Source organism: Rhinatrema bivittatum, chromosome 1, assembly GCF_901001135.1.
Source record: "Rhinatrema bivittatum chromosome 1, aRhiBiv1.1, whole genome shotgun sequence".
Lineage (NCBI taxonomy): Eukaryota > Metazoa > Chordata > Amphibia > Gymnophiona > Rhinatrematidae > Rhinatrema > Rhinatrema bivittatum.
Genome location: NC_042615.1, coordinates 652,748,842 through 652,770,419, shown reverse-complemented (window position 1 = coordinate 652,770,419; position 21,578 = coordinate 652,748,842). Strand labels below are relative to the sequence as shown.

The following is a 21,578-nucleotide window of genomic DNA, read 5'->3' as shown; positions in this document are numbered from 1 at the left end:
TAAGAAATTGCCATACTGGGTCAGACCAAGGGTCCATCAAGCCAAGCATCCTGTTTCCAACAGTGGCCTATCCAGGCTACAAGTACCTGGCAAGTATCCAAAAACTAAGTATATCCTGTGCTACTGAGGCTAGTAATAGCAGTGGCTATTTTCTAAGTCAACTTGATTAATAGCAGGTAATGGACTTCTCATCCAAGAACTTATCCAAACCTTTTTAAACCCAGCTACACTAACCATATCCCCTGGCAACAAATTCCAGAGTTTAATTGTGCGTTGAGTGAAAAAGAATTTTCTCTGATTAGTTTTAAATGTGCTACATGCTAACTTCATGGAGTACCCCTACTCCTTCTATTATTCGAAAGAGTAAATAACTGATTCACATTTACCCATTCTAGACCTTTCATGATTTTAAAGACCTCTATCATATCCCCCCCCCAGCCGTCTCTTCTCCAAGCTGAACAGCCCTAACCATTTTAGTCTTTCCTCATAGGGGAGCTGTTCCATCCCCTATATCATTTTGGTTGGCTTTCTCTATTCCTTCTCCATCGCAACTATATCTTTTTTGAGATTCGGCAACCAGAATTGTACACAGTATTCAAGGTGCGGTCTCACCATGGAGCGATACAGAGGCATTATGACATTTTCCATTTTATTCATCATTCCCTTCCTAATAATGCCTAACATTCTGATTGCTTTTTTTGACTGCCTCAGCACACTGAGCTACCTGGGTGGTAGCTCCTAATATGGAACCTAATATCGTGTAAGTATAGCATGGGTTATTTTTCCCTATATACATCACTTGCACTTATCCACATTAAATTTCATCTGCCATTTGGATGCTCAATTTTTCAGTCTCACAAAGTCCTCCTGCAATTTATCACAGTCTGCTTGTGATTTAACTACTCTGAATAATCTTGTATCATCTGAACACAGTTCTCCAGGTGAGACCTCACCAAAGACTTGTACAAGGGCACTAGCATCGCCTTTTCCTTACTAGTTATTCCTCTCTCTGTACAGCCCAGAATTCTTCTGGCTTTAACTATCACCTTGTCACATTGCTTTGCTACCTTCAAATCACCAGACACTATCACCCCAAGATCCCTTTCCCAATCCACGTACATTAATCTCCCCCCTCCCCCCCCCCCCCCAATGATATATAGCTCTTTTGGATTACTGCATCCCAGGTGCAGTAATCTTCACTTCTTGGTATTTTACCTCAGCTGCAATATCTTCAACCCTTTCTCAAGATTTCTTAAATCACTTTCATTCCCTCTACTGCTTAGGTGTGTCCACTCTGTTGCAGATGTTAGTGTAACCCGCAGTAGACAAACTTTACCATATATTCCTTCCACAATGTTGCTCACAAAGATATTGAATGGAACCGGTCCCAAAATCAGTCATTGTGTCACTCCACTTAACACTGTTCTCTCTTCACAGTAGGTTCCATTTACCATTACATGCTGTCTCCTGTCAATCAACCAGTTTGTAACCCACTCCACTATCTTCTCATTTTATTCATGAGCCTCCTATGCAGGACTGTATCAAAAGTTTTGCTGAAATCCAAATAAATGACATTGAACACTCTTCCTTGATCCAATTCTCTAGTCACCAAATCAAAAATATCAATCAGATATGTCTGACAGGTCCTTCCCCTTGAGAATCCATGCTGCCCCAGGTCCAGCAACCCACCAGATTGTAGATATTTATTTATTTTATTTATTTATTTAAAGCTTTTTATATACCGAGGTATAGCTAGCTGCCTTCACTCCTTCATTGTCCTTTCCTTTAGCAGAGTCTCCATTAATTTTCCCATCACTGAGGTGAGGCTAACTGACTTGTAGTTTCCAGCCTCCTCTGTACTACCACTCTTGTGAAGCGAGACCGTAACTGCTCTTCTCCAATCTTGCGTCAGTACTCCAGTTTCCATGGATTTATTGAACAGGTCGTTCAGCAAACCCACCAGCACATCTATGAGTTCCCTTAGAATCCTGGGATGTGCCTCATCCTGTTGCAACCATCGCTGCTTGACATCCTCACTCCGCCCTCTTTACCTCTGTGGCGACTCCCTCCGGGTCTGATGGACGGCTGGCTGCCGCAGCGTCTCCATACCATCTCCCTCCGGCGTCCCCGGACCGGCTCGATGTTGCAGATCTGCCATGTTGTCTGAAGACCTAGGGCGCGCGCGCGCGCTTTGATTGAAGTACCAGCAAGAGCGCGAACCTCAGGGGCGTCCCCCTGAGATGACGTCATCCGCTTCCAATATTTAAAGGTCTCTATTTCACTATCTAACTGAGTTAGCATGGGGATTGCTTCGGCTACACCTCCCAAGCTACTCTGCCTTCTCGGACTTACCAGTGGTTACCTGCTCCTCAGGGGCCTCGCTCTTTTTCTTTACTTTCAGATTACAGATAGGAACCGGTACTCGCTCCTCAAGGGCCTAAACCTTTCCAGCTCCTGAGCTTCCTTGAGACCTTATGTGAGTTTTGTCATCTAGTTCTGTTCATGAACTCTGCCTACTCTGCCTACTCACTTTCTACAGTTTCTCAACAGCTCAGTCATCCTGGATCGCTGTTCCAGTACCTGAGGGACTACAGCCCTGCTGGGCATATCAGCTCACTACTGCCACCTCTGGTGGTTTCAAAAACGTGTTTAATAAAAGAACTAATGTGTGTCTGTCTCCATAATCAAGCCTAGCCGGTGGTCCCTCTCGGGATATCCTCCCGGGGGCGTGGTCATCTGCCACTGGCCCAGGGATCCACCCACAACTTTATCAGATTCATTACAGATTGCTACTCCGCTGGACCACCAGGGGCTTTTGGCAAGTCTTGGGGGACCCTCCTGACCCCCACAAGACTTGCCAAAAGTCCAGCGGGGGACCGGGAGCGACCTCCTGCTCTTGGACTGTTGGCTGCCAGTATTCAAAATGGCGCCGATAGTCTTTGCCCTTACTATGTCACAGGGGCTACCGGTGCCATTGGTCAGCCCCTGTCACATGATAGGAGCACAAGATGGCGCCGGCCATCCAGTGCTCCTACCATGTGACAGGGTCCGGCCAATGGCACGGATACCCTGTCACATGGTAAGGGCAAAGGGCCATCGGTGCCATTTTGATTAGTGGCAGCCGATGGCCCGGGAGCGGGAGATCGCTCCAGGGACCCCCACTGGACAACCAGGTACATGTAAAAAGTTTTTGGGGGGGTCGGGAGGATGGGGAAGCTAAGGTATTAGTTTTAAAGGGTCGGGGTGGGTTTAGGGGTTATTTTTGTGTGCCGTTTTTCCCGCCCTCCCCTAAAACGATAAGAGAACCCCTGCGATCAATATCATGGGGTTTTCCTATCGTTTTGGGGGAGCCCCCGATTTCTGACGATTTTGAAAATATCGTCCGATATTTTCAATCGTCCGAAGCCCGATTCATATCCCTACCATTAATAACAGTTTGCTACTCCTAGCTTGTCAACTAAGCTCATTCAGAACAGATTGCTAACTCTGCAGTCTAACTAACAGCAGATTTACATCACATCCTGCCCCATTGCCTTGTCCCCTTTCAGTTCTCCTATCTCTTCGCAAACATTCTCTTCTGTAAAGGCAGTTTCATCTAACCCACTCCCATCTATGAGCTATTCAACCAGCAATGATCCTTCTCCAGGGGCTTCTTTAGTGAAAACCAAACTGAAGTATTTGTTTAATATTTCTGCCATTTCTTCATCCCTCTCTATGCATTCCTCCTTGTCACCTTTCAATTTCACTATTCCACTTCAGACCTTCCTTCTTTCTCTGATATATCTGAAAAATATTTTGTTACCTCGCTTTTCCTTTCTGGCAATCCTTTCTTCCACTTGACGTTTACTTACCTGATTTCTTTCATTGTCTCCCTCAGTTTCACCAGGGATTCTTCTCTTTGTTCCTCTTTTTGTGATCCTTCATACTTCTTAACGCTGTTCTTTTTGCCTTTATTTTTTCAGCCACCTCCTTTGAGAACCAGATTGGTTTCTTTTTCCTCTTACTTTAGTTTACTTTTCTAACAAATAGATTTGTTATCTTTGCAATAGCTCCTTTTAATTTGGCCTGTTTTTCCACCTCACCCCTTTTCTTCCAGTCTTCTAGTTCTTCCTCCAGGTAGTCCCAATTTTGACAAAGTCTATATTTTGTAAATTCAAAACTCGGGTCTTTATGTGATTTCTCTGTATCCTTAGAGTGATATCACACCATACTGACAGATCACTCATGCTCAGGTGGGTACATTCAAGGACATTACAGACATTATTCCCATTAGTAAGCACTAGTTCAAGTATCACAGCCACCCTTATGGGTTCCATTAACATTTGTTTGTAGATTCTGCAGAAGGGATACTGCAATACACATCCAGCAGATTAAAATCTCCAACATGAAACGCTTTTCCTTTCTTTCCCACCTTTTGGAAGTTTTACCAGATCTATGTCTAGTTCTTCTGTTTAAATCAGAAGTCTATAGACCACACCAGTAAAAATAGAAGCACTATCTTCTTTTTTTTTAGGACAGCCATAATACTTCTTCTCTACCCCACATCCCTTGCAATTCAGTAGCTTGGATATTGTTTTTGACATAAAGAGCCACTCCTCCCCATTTTCTGTCCTTTCTTAAATTATAAGTGTGAAAAGAAACTTAAAACTACACCAGATAAACCATTAACATAATGAAAGTGGTAAAAGTAGTGACCACCCCAAAATTCAAAAAGAAACTAAAAACTTTGCTTTTTCAACAAGCCTACTTTCCCAATACTCCCTCCACTTGATATATGAAAGCCACTTGTCCATATCACTCTCGTCTCCATTGTAAATATATTGTACATTATTTCTCTATTATTAATTTGATTACTTTCTCTGTTGTAATACCTGTTTAGCATTTTAATTTTAGTTTCTGTTCCATGTAAAGGCACTGCCTATTAGTTCTGAGTTAAATGTACACCAATATGATGTGCAAATGGCTGTCGGTATATAAAAAATGTTAAATAAATAAAATAAATAAAATAAAATAAATATAAGCCGGGATGGCCTTATCCCAATCATGAGAATCAGTGAACCATATCTCTGTCAACAGAAACAATATCCAAGTCGACCTCCACCATTAGGGTTTGCAGATCTGGGATTTTGTTGCCCAGACTATGAGCTTTTATGGTTATAGCTTTCCAAAATTTCTCCCTTGGTTTGCTGCTCTTTCTAGTCACCTTTTCAGCTTTTTTAAACTGATTGATTTTATTTCCTCCTCCCACTTCCTGTATTTGCTTGGGGGTGACATGTCAATTTCATTAGTCACCTCCTGCCACCCCTGCTCTCTAGTTTAAATGCCTGATAATGTGTGAGCTGAATTTCTCACTTAGCATCCTCTTGCCTGCCACAGACAAATGTAGGTCATCCTTACTAACTGTGCTTAATACTCTGTAAAGACTTAGAAGCTCTGTATTTGGAAAACTGGACAATAAAACAGCATGCACTCTAAATTAGCAGAGGAAGTACAAAGTCATGAGCAGAGGCCAGAATGTTAATACAGAGGTTGCTGCACCCACGTCCAGACCATTTGAATGGCAAGCTAAAGGTTCAGTAGAGCCTTGCCTAGTGAAACATCCCTCAGTTCAAAGCAAACTATATTCCTCCCACTCAGTAACCCATCATGGAGCAAAAATGTAAAAAGGTCAGCAATGACAGCAAATCACACGAGCAGAACACTAAGAGAGAAACTGGAGAAACCCTAAATATCCTACCAAGAGCGACAAAGGTTAAAAACACAAAGTATGCATAATAATGAGGTTGCAACTAAGCACAAGATTATCTCCACATGAATTCAACCGAAAACTTGACATTATACACCTTGTACTTCTCAAAATGAGATCAACATTGATACAATAGACTGAAATTCAGAAATGCAAATGAGAAATGGTGAGAGGTTGAAATGCCTGGTTGAAAAGCAGAACACAAAGCATAGCACTTCCTATAGGGGACTTGATATCATCTTACAATAAAAAGTCAAAGTGTACAGGAAGAACTGCAGCTAGCAGAAATGCAAACCAGATTCTTAGTGCTATCAGAGAAGAAACAAAGGACTCTGAAACTTATGTTTTCAACTACCTGGGGTCAAATTATACTCCTGGGGGGAATTCAGAATTTGCGCAAAATTCCCAGCCAGTGCAGATGTTACCTTTCTCTGTACAGAACTGATGAAGGGCCAGCTCTGCATGAAGAACAGCAGCTGATACAGCAACAGCAGGGCTCCACGAGCCCCCCCTGGAAGAGGAAGCACCACCGTGGCAGAGTCTCCACGAAGGGTTGAGGAGTATGAAGAGCCGGGCTCCAGAAGCCCACCAGAAAAGGAAGAACCATCCGGAGCAGTTGAATTTGCAAAAAGAGCAGGTGAGCAAGCCAAAAATAAATGTCCCTCCCCCTCCGTGAGCTTGCAGGAGGAGGAGGAGGAGCTGGCACAGCTAACATCTGGCTCTTCAGAAGAGCCAGGCCCTGTGAGCACGCAGGGAGAGGAGAAGCAGGTGCAGCGGACTGACTGCGGAACAGCCTGGGCCGAGAGCCAGCAAGCACAGGAGGAGAAGTAGCTAGATGTGGAGTCCCTAGAAACCCTTCCTGTGATGATAAGAAAGCACGTACCAGGAGGCCAGACTGCCCAGCTCTTTAAGGATCCTCAGTCTGCTGCCACCTGCCTTGCATGTGCTCCAAAGCCAGCTTGCTACCATCTGCCTCCTGTCTCTGCTGGCATCCTGCCCTTGATGGATCGGCTTAGTCTGGTTCTAGCTGGATCTGTAAGAGGGGGAGGGGGTTTGGGACCCATGCAAACCCAATTCTTTTCCTTTGTTTTCCTGCCTATCTCAAAGTCTTTTCCTACCTACTTCTCCTAACCCTCCCCTAATCCTGAATCCTCTCCCTCCTCTCAGCCAGCCCCCTTAATCCTACATCTTCTGCTATCTCTTACTCTCTCCCCCACCCACACACACCCCATAATCCTAGATTTTTTACTCCTCTGCCCTTCTCCCCCATATCCCGATTCCCTGCTGATGCTTCACTTCCATCCTCTTTCTTCTCCCCCAAGCACCTTTGTCCACATGTTTATTCATCCCTTAAAAAAACATAGGAGATTTGTGAGGCAAGGCTTCCTTTGGGTAAATCCATGTTGGTTGTGTTCCATTAAACCATGTCTATCTAAATGTTTTGTGATTTTATTCTTTATAATAGTTTCCATGATTTTTCTCAGCACTGAAGTCAGGCTCACTGTCTATAGTTTCCTGGATCACCCCTGGATCCCTTTTTAAATATAGGGATTACATTAGTCATCTTCCAATCTACAGGTATATCAGATGATTTTAATGATAGGTAACAAATTTTTTAAATAGGTCTGAAATTTCATTTTTTAGTTCTTTAAGAACCCTGGAGTGTATACCATCTGGTCCAGGTGATTTACTACTTTTCAGTTTGCCAGTCAGGCCTACCACATCTTCCAGGTTCACTGTGATTTGGTTCAGTTGATTTGAATCATCACCCATGAAAACTGTCTCCAGAACGGGTATATTTGAAAAGGGGGTAGATCTCAAGGGGTAGTAAGATCTCAAGGGGTAGTAAGAGGGGAGAACTAATGGTGAAATTCCTTCACAGAGTGTATAAGTTCCTGATATAGTATACAACATTTTCAGCAGGTGCCTCAAACTGTTTCCAAAAGTCTTCCACTAGGGGATGCCCCCCCTAGTGGAAGACTTTTGGAAACAGTTCGGACAAGAAATGCAGTGTATCCTGAGTGGGGGGAGTTAAACTGGAAACTTCCCTTTGCTTGCTGGGAAGATGAAGTGAACATAAACTAAGCATGGCAATGCATCAACTTGCACACCATTTGATAAATGCAGCTGGTTCACAGTTGCAACTCTCTGGAAGGCTGCTTCCACTGTAGCATGCTGGCAATGACAAGTGCATGACATTACCTTAGTAGATAAGCTTACATATATAGTCCGCATGCAGTCCCTTCTTTATGATAAGGTGTGGGCTCCTTATTGGTAATACTGGACAGATCAGACTTCATTGGTATGAAATTTACTTGTGGGGACAGCCTTTTTAGTATACCGGTATATCCTTTCTGGAACCTCAGAGAGTAAAACTTAATATTTCTGGGTAGATACTCCAATGGGATTGATGGACTATGTCCCAGTTAACTGAATGTAAGTAAGTACTAATGGTAGGGTGAGGTGGGCACTAGCTGGGATGCTATTATTTCTCTAAACAGCTGTTATTGTACATGTTGTGCCTGTTTAATTTATGGTTAAAAATAAAAATATCAAATGTAATGGACTATTTTCCAAATGACTTTTCTAGTTGAAAAAACTGAAAATGAATGAAAAAATTAAAAATAATTGTAAAGGAAAGAGTTGATAGTTTCATATAATTTTAAAACTGTTACCGCCAAAGTAAACAGTTACATGATATCTTATAATCATAAACTAATCAACCTCCTCCATCCTGTAATTGTTTTTGAATTGTTTTCAAATGCTCAAAAATTATAAATGTAGCCAAAAGTTTTTTTATTTAATTGATTTTATAATTAAAATGTATATCCAAAATCTTATAGCACTATTTCCTTGTCTGTTATTTCTAAAAATTATTTTTTTTTTGTGGATGCTCTTCCAAAACTTTATTATATCCTAGTGCAATAAAGCTTAAAGCTTACAGTGCTGTAAGATTTTGGATATACATGTTAAATATAAAATTAATTAAATAAATAAAATTTTGTTTACATTTACAATTTCTGAATATTTGGAAAAAAAAAAAAAAAAAAGGAGGTTGATTAGTTAGTTTATGGTTATAAGATATCATATAATTCTGTTTACCCTGGTGGCAACAGTGTTAAAATTATATGAAACTATCAACCCTTTCCTTAAAATTTTTTTTAAATTTTTTCATTCATTTTCAGTTTTTTTCAACTAGAAAGGTCATTTGGAAAATAGTCCATTTCTAAAATTCATGGAAGTTGGGTGTTGAGTGTTTACATTTGATATTTAGATAAACACCCGGTTGGTGGTGAGTTGGGTGATTGGGTTAAAAGTAAAAATAAACAGTTAAAAAAAGTAACATTGTTCAAGAAATTTTTATACTGTATGGTCAGCATGGTTTGATTAACTGTGTGGTCTGAGGTTGCACCGTTGCCCAGGAATTCCCTTAGGAGGGGCCCTGATGTGGAATTGGGGAGGCTTGGCATTTCTGTCTCACTTCCCAGCACATCTGTGAACCTGCACTCTTTCAATCTTCCCCTTTCAGTTATCGGGATCAAGGTGTTTATTTCTTCTAGGGCGATACCCCCCTACCATGGTACCCCGTAATCTAAATACGCTGGGGGGGTGAGGGTTACACAGATATAATAAAAGAATTTGAATCTCAACTGGGCAGACTGGATGGGCCATTTTGTTTTTTTATCTGCCTTCATTTGCTATGTTTCTATGTAATAAAATAAATGAAAACAATCTAAAGTATTACTAGAACAGTAATGGGACTAAATATTTTGACTTCAATGTAAAGGTGCCCTTAGTATAGAGATACCACGCACATGTCAAAAACAATACTCCTAATCCTGATGGAGAGGTGTCGTCATTGCAAAAAGTTAGACATCCTCTACTACATGCACTGATGTTTTTATGTCTCTAAAATCATACCCTCTCTCTCTGAGATATATACATCATATATCCACCACAAGACAGAGAACATGCGTTTGTCTTAATTTCTGTTTTTTTCACTAGGGCACAAGAGTCTGTAGACCCTTGTAACACCGCACCCCCACCAAAAAAAAATCCCACTCTGAGTTGAAAGTGCCCCTCTTACAGTGGGAGATATAAAACACCAGATTGTCTCTCTCTCACTCTCCCCCTTCCCTCCCCCATGGTCACTTGTGTGAGTACATGCGTAAGGCTCCACACATACATGCGGTAGGGATATTTTAAATGATATGTGTGTACTTACACACATGCTCCCGTGCCCAATACTCGCATTAATGGGTGCACGCCCTCTCCTTTTAAAATTTACCTGAAAGGGAGTTATTTTTAAAACACATTTATGTTCACAAAATACAGCTTTGCATGTGTAAATAGGCTTTTTGAAAATAGCCCTAATTAATTAAACATTAAACAAAGAAATTTACATTTTATAAACACCTAAACAGAGAAGCCCTGTGCTCTAAACAAACAGTTAATTAGGTAAATTAGTTAGTGAATTCTTACCTCCACGATCCCTCGCTGCTAAATTGTGACCCCGTTTTAATGTAATGTCCAGCTGGTACATTACAGGATCAGCCAACGGAAGATCTGCATTACTAGTTCCAACTGTATTTATTCTCTGAAAAACAAAATACAACAAGTCAATTTTTTCTTTTCTCTCTCCAGTTTACATATAGTATATTTCTCCTTCTTCCCCAGAAGGACCTAAGTAAAATTAACATGAAATCAAATGTATTCACTAGAGCAGGCGAGCATGGATAGCCTCTCAACATTTCAGAGATACAGGATTCTTGGATAAATTCAGAACAGAGCAATCTTTAGGCTGTAACAGGGCCTGGTGCAATAATGAAATACTGGACCTTCATTTCTTTACTGCACCAGGGACACACACCCCTCTCTCTATTCCCCCTCCTGCCTCTCTTCTCCCCTCCCATGTCCTCTTCCCTAATAGGGTTGGCCCCAGATTGAACCAATCCTGGTTTTTTTCCCCATTGCATGTAGGCAATTGTAGTTTTGATTTCCCTTTCACATTCCTTAAGAAAAGTAAGACTACAAGTCCCTGCAGACAATGAGGTAAACCCAAGAATATATCAACCCTGTTGGACAAATCAGGAGCCAGTTGACAATTCTTTTTTAATTTGCATTTTTACTGAACTGTATTAACACAAAGATAAAGCAAATGCATATGCAGAGCAAAACCGTATTGGATACACTAGTTGACAATTGTACTCTCTACTTTCCCTCTGATCACACCTATATTGATTCATTGATGTATTTATTTATTTATTTGCAACATTTCAACACCACAGTCTTACCACTCTTGTGTTCAATGCGGTTCCAGCTCAGTCTACTTTTTCCCCTCTCATTTTCCCTCATTCCTTCCCCCCCTCCCAGCAGCAATCACTGTAATATTCATGGGAGAGTCACTTTAGCAGCCAGCTCACTGAAGGCTCCCCTTTGATCCTGACGAGTGGGAGTCTCAGGCTAGCCACCGCTATTTTAGGTGACGTCAGAGTACCAGCAGCGACTGAGGATTGCTCCTGCCCCATCAGGAAATGGGGTGAACTTACTGGTAAGACTTAGGGGTCTGAGGAGTAGGGGGCTTTGGGGGGATGAGAGCTGTAATGGGAGATGGGGTTGTCACCTGGGGCAGGGCTTAACAGTTAACACTTTGGGGGCAGGAGGAAGTCCCACGGGGGGGGGGGGGGGGGCTTTTTCAGCAACAGAGATTTGGTGCAAGGATGCTTCAGTGCTAGAGGGAGGTTTCTAATTCAAGGATTCACACCTCTTTAGGTATTCACAATGAGGAGAGAACATGGACCAAGAGCATCACCAGATGTGCTAGCCTGCTGATGCTATCAGACCTAGGAAACTACAGCTCTTGAGATGGCCTGGTGCAGTAATGGAATACTGGACCTTAATGCAGATGGTGACTTTTATCACAATCCATGTCAATCCATTTGCTTATTTATGAACTGTTTGCATGCATTTGCATGTGGCACAGCTCATTCATTTTTGAGTACATTGGTCCTGATTTTTTTCCTGCAGTTTTGGCAACACTCATGCCTAAACCAATATAGTGTGATGACACATTTTTAATGAGTGTTGACTGCCGATTTAGGTGTTTAACACACATTCATGCACTATTGCAGTTTAGTTAAATAGACCCTTTTGCCAGTGTGCAACTATTCAGTGCTAACTAGCTAAATTTAGCTGAGTAACCCTGGCCATGCAAACAGCAGGCCAAAAATCTTGAGTAGGAAGATTTTGCCAGATTTTCAACCTCACAACTAGCTCAGTAAGGGCAGCTGTAAATCCATTTAAAGATAACCGGGTAAACTTCTATGCTCAGCAAAGTTTTGAATATCGACTCCTAAGTTACTTACCCCTAGATTCATCATAATGCTATAATAACGCATGGATAATGCCCATGTTAAGAAAAAGGGGCGTGTTTATGGTAATTTTAGAATGACCACACTGCGCACTAACATAGCGCTTTGCATAGGTAGTTTCGTGGGGTGCGGTAAAATTTTCATAGCCCAGGATATTTCTATTTCGCAGCTCGCAAAGTGCCCAGACAGGTGGTTTAAGGGCCAGTTTTAGATGCAGAGTGAGATGTACGAACAGCACAGTACACCTTGATGAAGATTTGGCGTCATTTGGAGTGAGGCAAGTCTCACAAAGTTGAGATTTCTACAGTGTTCTCTCGCTCTAGCTTGATGGACTCTATAACAGGGTACCATCAAGCTAGGGCAAGAAAACATAGTTGAAATCTCAGCTTTGTGAGACTTTCCTCACTCCAAATGACATCAAATCTTCACCGAGGGTATTGTGCTGTTCGTACGTCTCGCTCTGCATGTAAAACTGGCCCCTAAACCCTAAACCACCACCAGTACCTCACCTCAAGCTATTAGCTGGCCCTCCTATAGAGAAATAAATAGTAGAGTACTATGATTCTGGCATATTGCACAGCTTAACGCCAGGAAAAAAAAGGTGTAGTTATTTCCAGTGTTAAAACTGTGTGATAGCATGCAATATTGCCCCTCATTTTTATTAATCCCGCCCAAACCCTCCCCAATCCCGCATTTTGATGAATGACCCTGTTAGATTGGTCTTTTTATTGTAAGCCTAGAGAGATATGTTCCTTCACTCGCTGCTCTGATGTATCCAATAGCGTGAAGTGAATTTTTGTGTTTTACAGGTGATGCTAGCATTTTCCATCCCAAAACACAATCCAACTGAAGTTAAAGCAAAATTCCATAAATATCTGCAGCAGATCTATGCAGGGCCATTTTGTCCACAGGGCAAATGGGGCACTTGCCCAGGGCCTAAGCCTTAGAGGGGCCCAGCTTGATCTCCACCCCCCCCAAAAAAAAATTTAAAGAATAAAATGGTAAAAAAAAAAAAATATATATATATATATATATATATATAAAAGAAGAAAGGAAAATAAGTATACCTGTGAACTTTTGAGTTCTGCTGAGATTTGTGTGGATTGAGGGGGGAGGGGGGCAGGCACAGTCGTGTTAATTGAATGTTTTGCCTGATGCCTGGACCCAAACAACATTGCTACCTATGAAAAATATTACAAGAGAGGCTAGAACGTCACTTCACTACATCTCTTGTTGGAAAGCAGAACAAGCTAGACTGCTATGGAAACTACACATGTGCAGAATCCCTCAGTTGGGTAACATGCAAGATATGAACCTTCAACTAATAGACAATAAGTAACCACAAATTAGAAAATATGCAGACTCGAGCCCCAAATTCCAAATTTTCCAACCAATCTCAGAGTTCCACTTAAGCCCCCAGTCCCTGCTTGCACCCTCCCTCACCCGATCCAAAAATCTCCAGTGCCCCCTCCCACACACTCTCCTTTGTTCAAAATCCCAAGCCCTGCTCCTCTCCCTTTTGAAGTTTCCACTCAATTCCCCAATCATCCCCATGCCAACCAACCTAATCTCAGAGTCCCCTGCACTCTCTCTTTCCAACCATCGTTTTCTCCCCCACAAATCCCAGAGTTCATGCTCTGCCACTCAATCATGGCCCAGACCCTGTTCAGCCCGCCCCAATCCCTGAATCCCATACTCCCTTCCCCAGGCCTCTCCATCTCCCCTTGTCCCTGCTCTTCTCTCTCCACTTGACGCCACTCTCTTGTCTCTTTCCTTCCCTCCCTCCCTCTCTCTTATACAGTGTGTGCCACATTGTCACTTGTCAGAAAATTGATTTCACATCACTACTCACAATTACTGCTGTAGTGGAGTGAACCAGTGTTGGAATCGCCTGCTTTGTTCAGTCTTTCAGGCTGCAGCAGCCAATAGGTGGGAACTGGCAACTGTTGCTCTCTCTCTCTCCTCCTCCTCCTACACTGCACTGAGTGACCAGCACTGCACAAATGGTGAATGTGCTGCATGTGTTGCGCTTCCTGGCTGCGTTGGTGCCGCAACCGGGCCTGCTCACTTGTTGTGCCCATCTACCAGCTCCTCACTCGCAGTCTCCGCTAGCGCTGCTCGTCCATGGCATCCCCGGGCGTCTCCAGGCCCATCGGGGCCTACTCTCTCGCAGCGTTCCTCGCGTTGGGGCTCAGCGTCCTGCACGGCGTCAGTCCGCCCCCCCAGCGCGCACGAAACCAGACATTTAAAGAGCCTACTGTGGGAAACTCACCCGCGGCGCACCCTGATGACATCACCTGAGCCCTGTATATAAGCAGGGCTCAGACCTCTGCTATTCGCCTTGGCAATCGGGTCGACACGTTCCAGCGTCTCTTGTTCCAGTGTCTCCCCATTCCTGTGTCCTTCCTAGGTAGTACCTATCCGGACTGACTTCTTGGTACTGACCTCTGCCTGCCTGACCATTCTCTTGCCTGCCACCTGGAACTGACCACTGCCTGCCTGACCATTCTTCTGCCTGCCGCCTGGAACTGACCACTGCCTGCCTGACCATTCTCTTGCCTGCCGCTTGGAACTGACCACTGCCTGCCAGACCACTCTACTGTTGCCACCTGGAACAAATCCTCGCTTGCCACAACTACGCACAGACTGTCTCTGGTATTGATCCCCACCTTGGCTGACCTCTCTTGGTCTGATACTCTGGCTCTGACCCTTGCTCTTCACTCAGATACTCTCTTCTGCCCCTTGGTGACCATTGGGCCAATGTACTTGGATAACAACCGCAGCATCCACGTGGCTAGCCCTGCAGGTGCTGCCTGTCTCATCCAGAGGACTTCTCTGAACTGTTGCCATCCTGAGGTCTCCGGAACTTCCGGTTCAGGTCTAGCTCATCCACTCTGCATCAGCCGCGCACCCTTGCTCGTGGTGGGCACAACTCTCTGATACCTCTCCGGGAGACCACCGGAGGCCCACCTAAGTCCAGGTGGTCCGGGTACCCAAGGGCTCAACCTGCGGAAACCCCGGAATGTTATTGGTGAAGCTCCAGCTAGCCTCTGTCTCCTTGTGTGCTCCGCCTCCTGGTGGCAGGCGCTCTCTGGGTCCGACCAGAGGGCCGTACCAATCCTGCACCAAGGCCAAGGGTTTACCTCCAGCGCAACAGCATGTGCAGCTAGCGTGGCTGTGCCTACTTTGGGTCCTTCATCAGTGAAGATCGTCTATGCTCTCATCCACTGCCTCACGGAAACATTAAATCATCAAGTCAGCAGGAGGTGGAGCTAATGAATGCCGAGGCACTGAGCGCAGGCAAAACCTGTCGAGGAAGCAAACACCGACCCCGCGCTTGCGCCCTTCAGCCTCTCAGCGAGTCAGTGCAGCACCCGGAAATTTGAGCATCCACCTGGAGATCTGGAAATTTGTGTTGCGCAGCCAGGAAGCGCAACACATGCCACATTATCTTCCTTAGGTCTTAACAAGGATCGACTGAGTCCAAGGTTTATGAATCGTGCAAACATTTTATATGGTGAGGCGTGGGGAGGGGCCCATCCTAGTGAGGTTTGCCCAGGCGACTGATTAAGGCAGCAAAATCCATCAGCCCCTCTCCACATCACTGCTTCCCCCTTCCCTTCCCTCCCCTGCCCCAACCTCTCCCTTTCCTCTGCCTTTCTCCACAGACCCGACCACCATATTCCTTCATCCAATCCAGATTTATATTCTGCATCCCCAACTTCCCCCAAATTCACCCCTTTCACATTATCTCCAAAGCATTTATCCCATCCTCACCTCTCCAACATTCACCCCTCCCTTACACTTCATTTTCAAAAGTCAGCTCCTCTTCCTACCCACAAATCCCTAGCAGGATTCACAGTTGCCTGGGGCTGTTTCTGCTCTAGTCCTTCCCCCCTCTTCCTGTCCCTGCAGGCAAACCCTAGGGATAAAGGAGAAGAAAGGATGGAGCTGACTCAGTAGACCAAGAAGCCTTCCTACTGTCTGCTTGAGTGCCTCGCCTGCTATCATCCTCTGCCATATACTGCCTTATGGGGAGGGCAGAAGATGGAGTGCCTAGAGCAGTGCTTGCTATGGGGCTGATGCAATAAAGGTGCATAGAAAGCGGGCGCTGAGCAGTCAGCGTCTGCTCTCTTAACGTGCGCATGGTGCCCCAAAGGGGGGTGCCATGCAATATTTAAATTAGGGGGTTGCATTAGCAAGGATGCACTAGGTTCGCTTGCGACCCTTAGCGGCATCCTTGCTAATGCAAACCCAGATGGTTTTCGTGACTGGCGCCAAGTTAATCAGCGTTGGTTTTCGTGGCTGTCCGCCGCTAAGTAAAACCAACGCTGATAAACCTGGCGTTGGTTTTAGAAGCCCATGGAGATTACTCACCCTCCTCTCCTCCCTTCTTCCCCTCCAGGTTCCACTCACATCTCTGGATGCACTAAAGAAAATGAATAAAACAGACGAAACGTTTCCCTCCCAGGGCTCCACGCAGGCCCCTTCCCATCCCAAGCTTTATGTGGCCCATCGATCCATCAACCAACCCCACCTTCTTCCTAGTGCCTCTCAGCCTCGGCGTCGGTTTTCATAATGGGCCCAATCGCCTATTTTTTTTTTCATTTTATTCTTTTTTCGATGCGCACATCTATTAACGCCTGCTCCTGGCAGGCGTTGATAGATGACAGTTAAATGTGTGTCAGAGAAGCACATTTTTCTTTTTGCATCGGGAGTGAATGCCTAATAGCCTCATTCACATACATTTGCATGTGAAGAGCGCTATTGCATTCACTCCGCGTTAGACGCACGTTAACAAGGCGCTAATCCCCTTATTGCATTAGGGGACTGATTAGCACCTATTTTACCCACGTCTAACTGGTGCTGGGCATATTGCATCGGCCCCTATGTCTGCTTCATTCTCATCCCATCCCCTCCTCTCCTCCTGTCTCTGAATGATAGGCGAGGGGCTGGATTATGGAGCAGAGTGGCTGTTCTTTGCTTTGCTCTGTCTGCTTGAAGCTCAGCCCCTCCCTCCTGTTCCCTGCACACCACCATGGAGAGGAAGGGCTGGAGTTAGATGCAGAGAGATTCTCTGCTGAGAATACAATCAGGGCATAACCGGAGGTTACTGATTTCCTGGAGACCTGGAAATTTATGCACATTCCTAGATTTCCTGGATGAAACTTGGAGAATTTCTAGATTTATCTATGTGCCTCTATTCCTTTCTCCCTTCACCCACAGTTTCCATTCCGTCACCCTCTGCCCTCCCTAATCTCAGCTCATTTGTGTTCTGAAACAGCATAGCTGTACATGGTGTCCCTGGAAAAGCCTCAGTTGCAGTCAAGGACTGTCACTGCACAGCACAGTCCCCATGTTAGAACCTCCTCTTCTACTGTACAGAGTTCCTTTCCAAAGAGAAAGCATGCATGGAAGGTAGAGGGACCGCCTCAGGGATTGCTGGTGCACACTAGTTACTGTTGCTGTGCTCAGAGATAGAATGTGATTATTGCTGCTTCCTGAATACTAGAACCACCTGTGCAACCATGCAAGCTTAACAAACATAAGGCAAGTTGGTAGTGGGTGTAGCGGAGAGAACAGAGATGTGAAGAGGGAGATAGAGGGACTAAATATAAGCCTGCTTAGGGTGGCAAAAATACATGCACCAGCCATATTGCAGAATTTGGTTTTGTAATTCCGATAAGCTGGAAACAGAATGGACATGTTTTTTTCAAACTGCCTGACATTGAGAAGACTTTTTATTCTCAAGAAAGCTAGCTGCAATAGAACATTATGCTATGCACTGGGTGTGCAATAAAACAGCCTGCACTAGCAGAAATAAATCATGATGCTTCATGCAGAAAAATAAAATACTTTACTCAGCAAGCAAAAAACAATATAAGATCAAAGATAGGAGCATATACAAACAACATTGCTTTGTGTTGAGATGGGGGGGAGGGAGGGCGGGCTGGGAGTGCGCCATTAGCCCAATTTCATTTCGTTGGGGGCTGTTTGGGGTTTTTTTTACATTTTTTTTATTTTGGCAAATACGCAACACTATAAATGATAGAAACTAAAAAATGAATTGTGTAGTTTTTTTGCTATTTTTTTTTTTTTATACAATATGAAACAATGTAGACAACATCATTTCAAAAGGAAGCACATCCTTACTGCAAACAGGAATAACTTAGCGGTCCGGTTCACAATGGCTGCATGCCATGGATAATTTATTTGCAAATGTAAGCCATTAGTAATTTGCATCAACCAAATTTCCCTTTAGAGAGAATCTAATCAGTTATTTGGCCCGCACACACGTGCTAAAGAAAAGTCCAAATATTCCCCAGCTGGCACCACAGACAGTCCAATCATGTTATTTAACAAATCGATTTTGTCTTCTTTCTTTCCTAGGTCATCTATCTGCACTCGTATTAGACACTCAGGGGTGAATTTTCAAAACTTTACACACGTAAATATTAGTATATGCATGTATGAGTAGACTCTATTCACGGATTCTGTATTTTCTAAAAGTTGAAAATATCTGCGTATTTTCAGTTGCGCACATATATGAGTGTAAAGAAAGGGGCAGGCAGGGCTTACACTTATGCGCATAAGTCGCTATTTTAAAAGACACGCTTGTATATTTGCCAGCTTACTCCTGTATTTTTACAGCTGCTAATTATCTGCTAATATCTTTGGGCAGAGCTGATCTATTTATGTCTTTGGATGCTTGGTTAACCCTTTGTCTCCTCATTTGTGCAATCTTGTTTTTAGTGCAGGGTGTCCCTGACATTAGAATTGTTAAAACTTTTATATTGACTCCTGCAAAGCTAAGCTGTCTAAAACTTAGTAAACTCCTTTGTTTGCTTGCTTCTCTCAAGTTGACTCTTTTTACTTTCATTTTGGCACAGCTGCTTGTTCTTTATTTGTTTTGGATGCCTGGCTCATACTACATGCCTTCTATTTGTGTAACCCTGTCCTTGTTGCTGGGTGTCATTTACATGTGAATTGCTAACATAAGCTCTCCAGATTGATATTGACATCCATGCCGTAAATTCTGTTTAAGCTTTGGCTTGTTTAAACTGACCTCTGTATATTTATTTCTATAAGTTTTGGGTTTCTGGGTGCCTTGCTACCCTTGATTCCTCTCTTGTCCACTGAATTCGGTGCCTAAAAACTTTCGTTTCAGTTGTTGATCCACCCGACACAGTATTGCAAAACATGGTCCGCGTTTGCTATTTGGATATTATAATAGATCATTTTTATCTTTTTTTTTGTGGTAATAATTGTTTTCAATGGAATTTTTGGGCAACATTAATTGTGCACCACACACTTCTTCTTTTGTATCTAATGACTGACGATAAGGCCCATCCACCTTCTGTGTTGCGTGCTATATCTACTTCAGGTCATATACACACATATATGCCACCGCAGGTATTTGTTTGAAAGTTATCTTCTCAGGTGTGAATTTTCAAAACAATAAGGGCCAGATTTTAAAAGGGTTGCGCGCATGGGCCTATTTTAAAAAGGCCCGGCGGTGCGCGTAAAGCTCCAGGAAGCGTGTAAGTCCCGGGGCTTGCAAAAAGGGTCAAGGAGGGTGCGGTGTGGTCTGGGGGCGGGGTCAGGCTCCTGGCACAGCGGCCATATTAGCCGCTGTGCCGGGGATCACGTTCAGCCCCAGGGCTGAAGTAAGTTTTGAAACAACAATAATAATAAAAAAAAGGTAGGGGGGAAAGGGCAGGGGAGGTAGGGGAAGGGAAGGTGGGGTGGGGGGTATGGAATGGGGGAAGGCAGCGCGGCTCGCCGCACGCAGGTTATAAAATCGGGCGTACACGTGTGCGCACCGGGTAGCACACGCACATCTACGCCCGCACGCACCTTTTTAAATTCTACCCCTATGCATGTAAAACTTAGCATACATGATTGTGCGTAAGTAGCCTTTACTGATGCATTCATATTTTATAAAAGTTGAAAAAGCACATGTATTTTCACTGTCACATGCACATGTACACATGTCAAAAAAGGGGCGGTCCAGGAGCATTTCTTGGATGGGGCCAACATTTACACACATAAATTGCTATTTTAAAAGACACGCACATCGATGTGCCAACTTACATAATTTTACACCTGCTAATTAACTGGCGTACCAGATATTATACGAGTTTAATATGTAGTACTAACTGGGTGGGAGTTCAGGCACAGAACCAGGAAGGATCCCGATGACCTTGGAGAAAGACTGGGCAAACTGATGGGCTAATTGGTAAAACTTGGTAATTTGTTTGATGCGTGCATGGAAGAATTTTTTGCACAACAGGATGGAGAAATGGCCCTTTTTTTTAATCAAAAAATGGGGAACTGTCCCTCCAACAGCATAGCCACGAGCTGCCATTAGCCATGGAGCATTACATCCCACAGTAGCTCTCTTTCAGCTTCTGGATCTCAGATGCCAAAGTAACAGTAAGATAAAGGGTGAGGAAGGCATGGAGCCAAAGACAAGAAGCAGATCTAAAATCTAGAATAAAAGACAAATCTATTAAGATTACAAGGTTTAAAGTCATTTCGTTCTTTATACGGAATGTGATAAAATATATATATATATATATATATACATATATATGTGTGTGTGTTCCAGCCACTTCAGTAAACATTTTGAAAATTGAAGATGAGGAAGGTTAATGATAATGGGACAAGTTATGAACAGCCACGAGATTTGCAGGCCAGCAGACAATCTGTACCATGGGTCAACAAGCTCATTTTCAAAGGAAAAATCCCCATGGATATTAGAATGCAGGATCTTTGTACCTGCATACATTGCACCTGCTTTGATTTCTATACTAAATCTCTGCATGCACTTTCCCTCCCCCCCTGCCTCTTTTATCCTGCGAGTAGCATGTGCACGTTTCCACACACTGAGTGGGCGAGGGGGGGGGGCACTATTCCATGGGTAAACCTTTACCTCTGTAAAAATGCCTGAAAATTGCCCTTGTTATTGGGTGTTATGGATATGGTAGTATTCTGGTTGACTGGTGCTGGATGAGAGATTTGCACTAATGCCTGCTTTGGAACCAAAAATAATTTTAGTTGCAGAAGTTATGGCAAGATGTACCAAGGTCTTCTTTGGATCAAATGAACTCCTGCAGAAAGGCAAGTGTGGCGTGTGCATTTAGCACTTCTAAAAGCATGAGCTAGGCAGGCTGCCTGCAGGGGGAGCACATTTAGATAGGAGATGAGCTAATATAATTGTTAGTTATTATTATTGGGGAAAAATATGCAGCTCTTCTAAAGCAGCCTAGGGAGACATGGTCTTCAGTGCCACAATCATTTTTGCACAAGAATTAAAAAAAACAAAACAAAAAAAAAACTGTAATTTTTTTAGGGGTGGTGGAGGGGATAAAATCTGCTGATACTTTTAACTTCCTGGTTTTGCATCAGCATTCAAAGCCAAAGTAGGTCCTACTTTGAAAATGCCATCTGTACTCATC

The 21,578-nt window shown here is 43.6% G+C and overlaps 1 protein-coding gene across 4 annotated transcripts in view; it reads right to left on the bottom strand.

Moving 5' to 3' along the window:
- The window catches only part of MCTP1 (multiple C2 and transmembrane domain containing 1), a 1,134,628-nt gene that overhangs the window by 690,715 nt on the left and 422,335 nt on the right, over positions 1–21,578 (bottom strand). For all 4 annotated transcript variants that reach the window (XM_029573135.1, XM_029573151.1, XM_029573144.1 and 1 more), the window contains exon 2: positions 10,229–10,343. In XM_029573135.1, the coding sequence (XP_029428995.1) occupies positions 10,229–10,343 (115 nt within the window). The remainder of the gene's footprint in view (positions 1–10,228; positions 10,344–21,578) is intronic.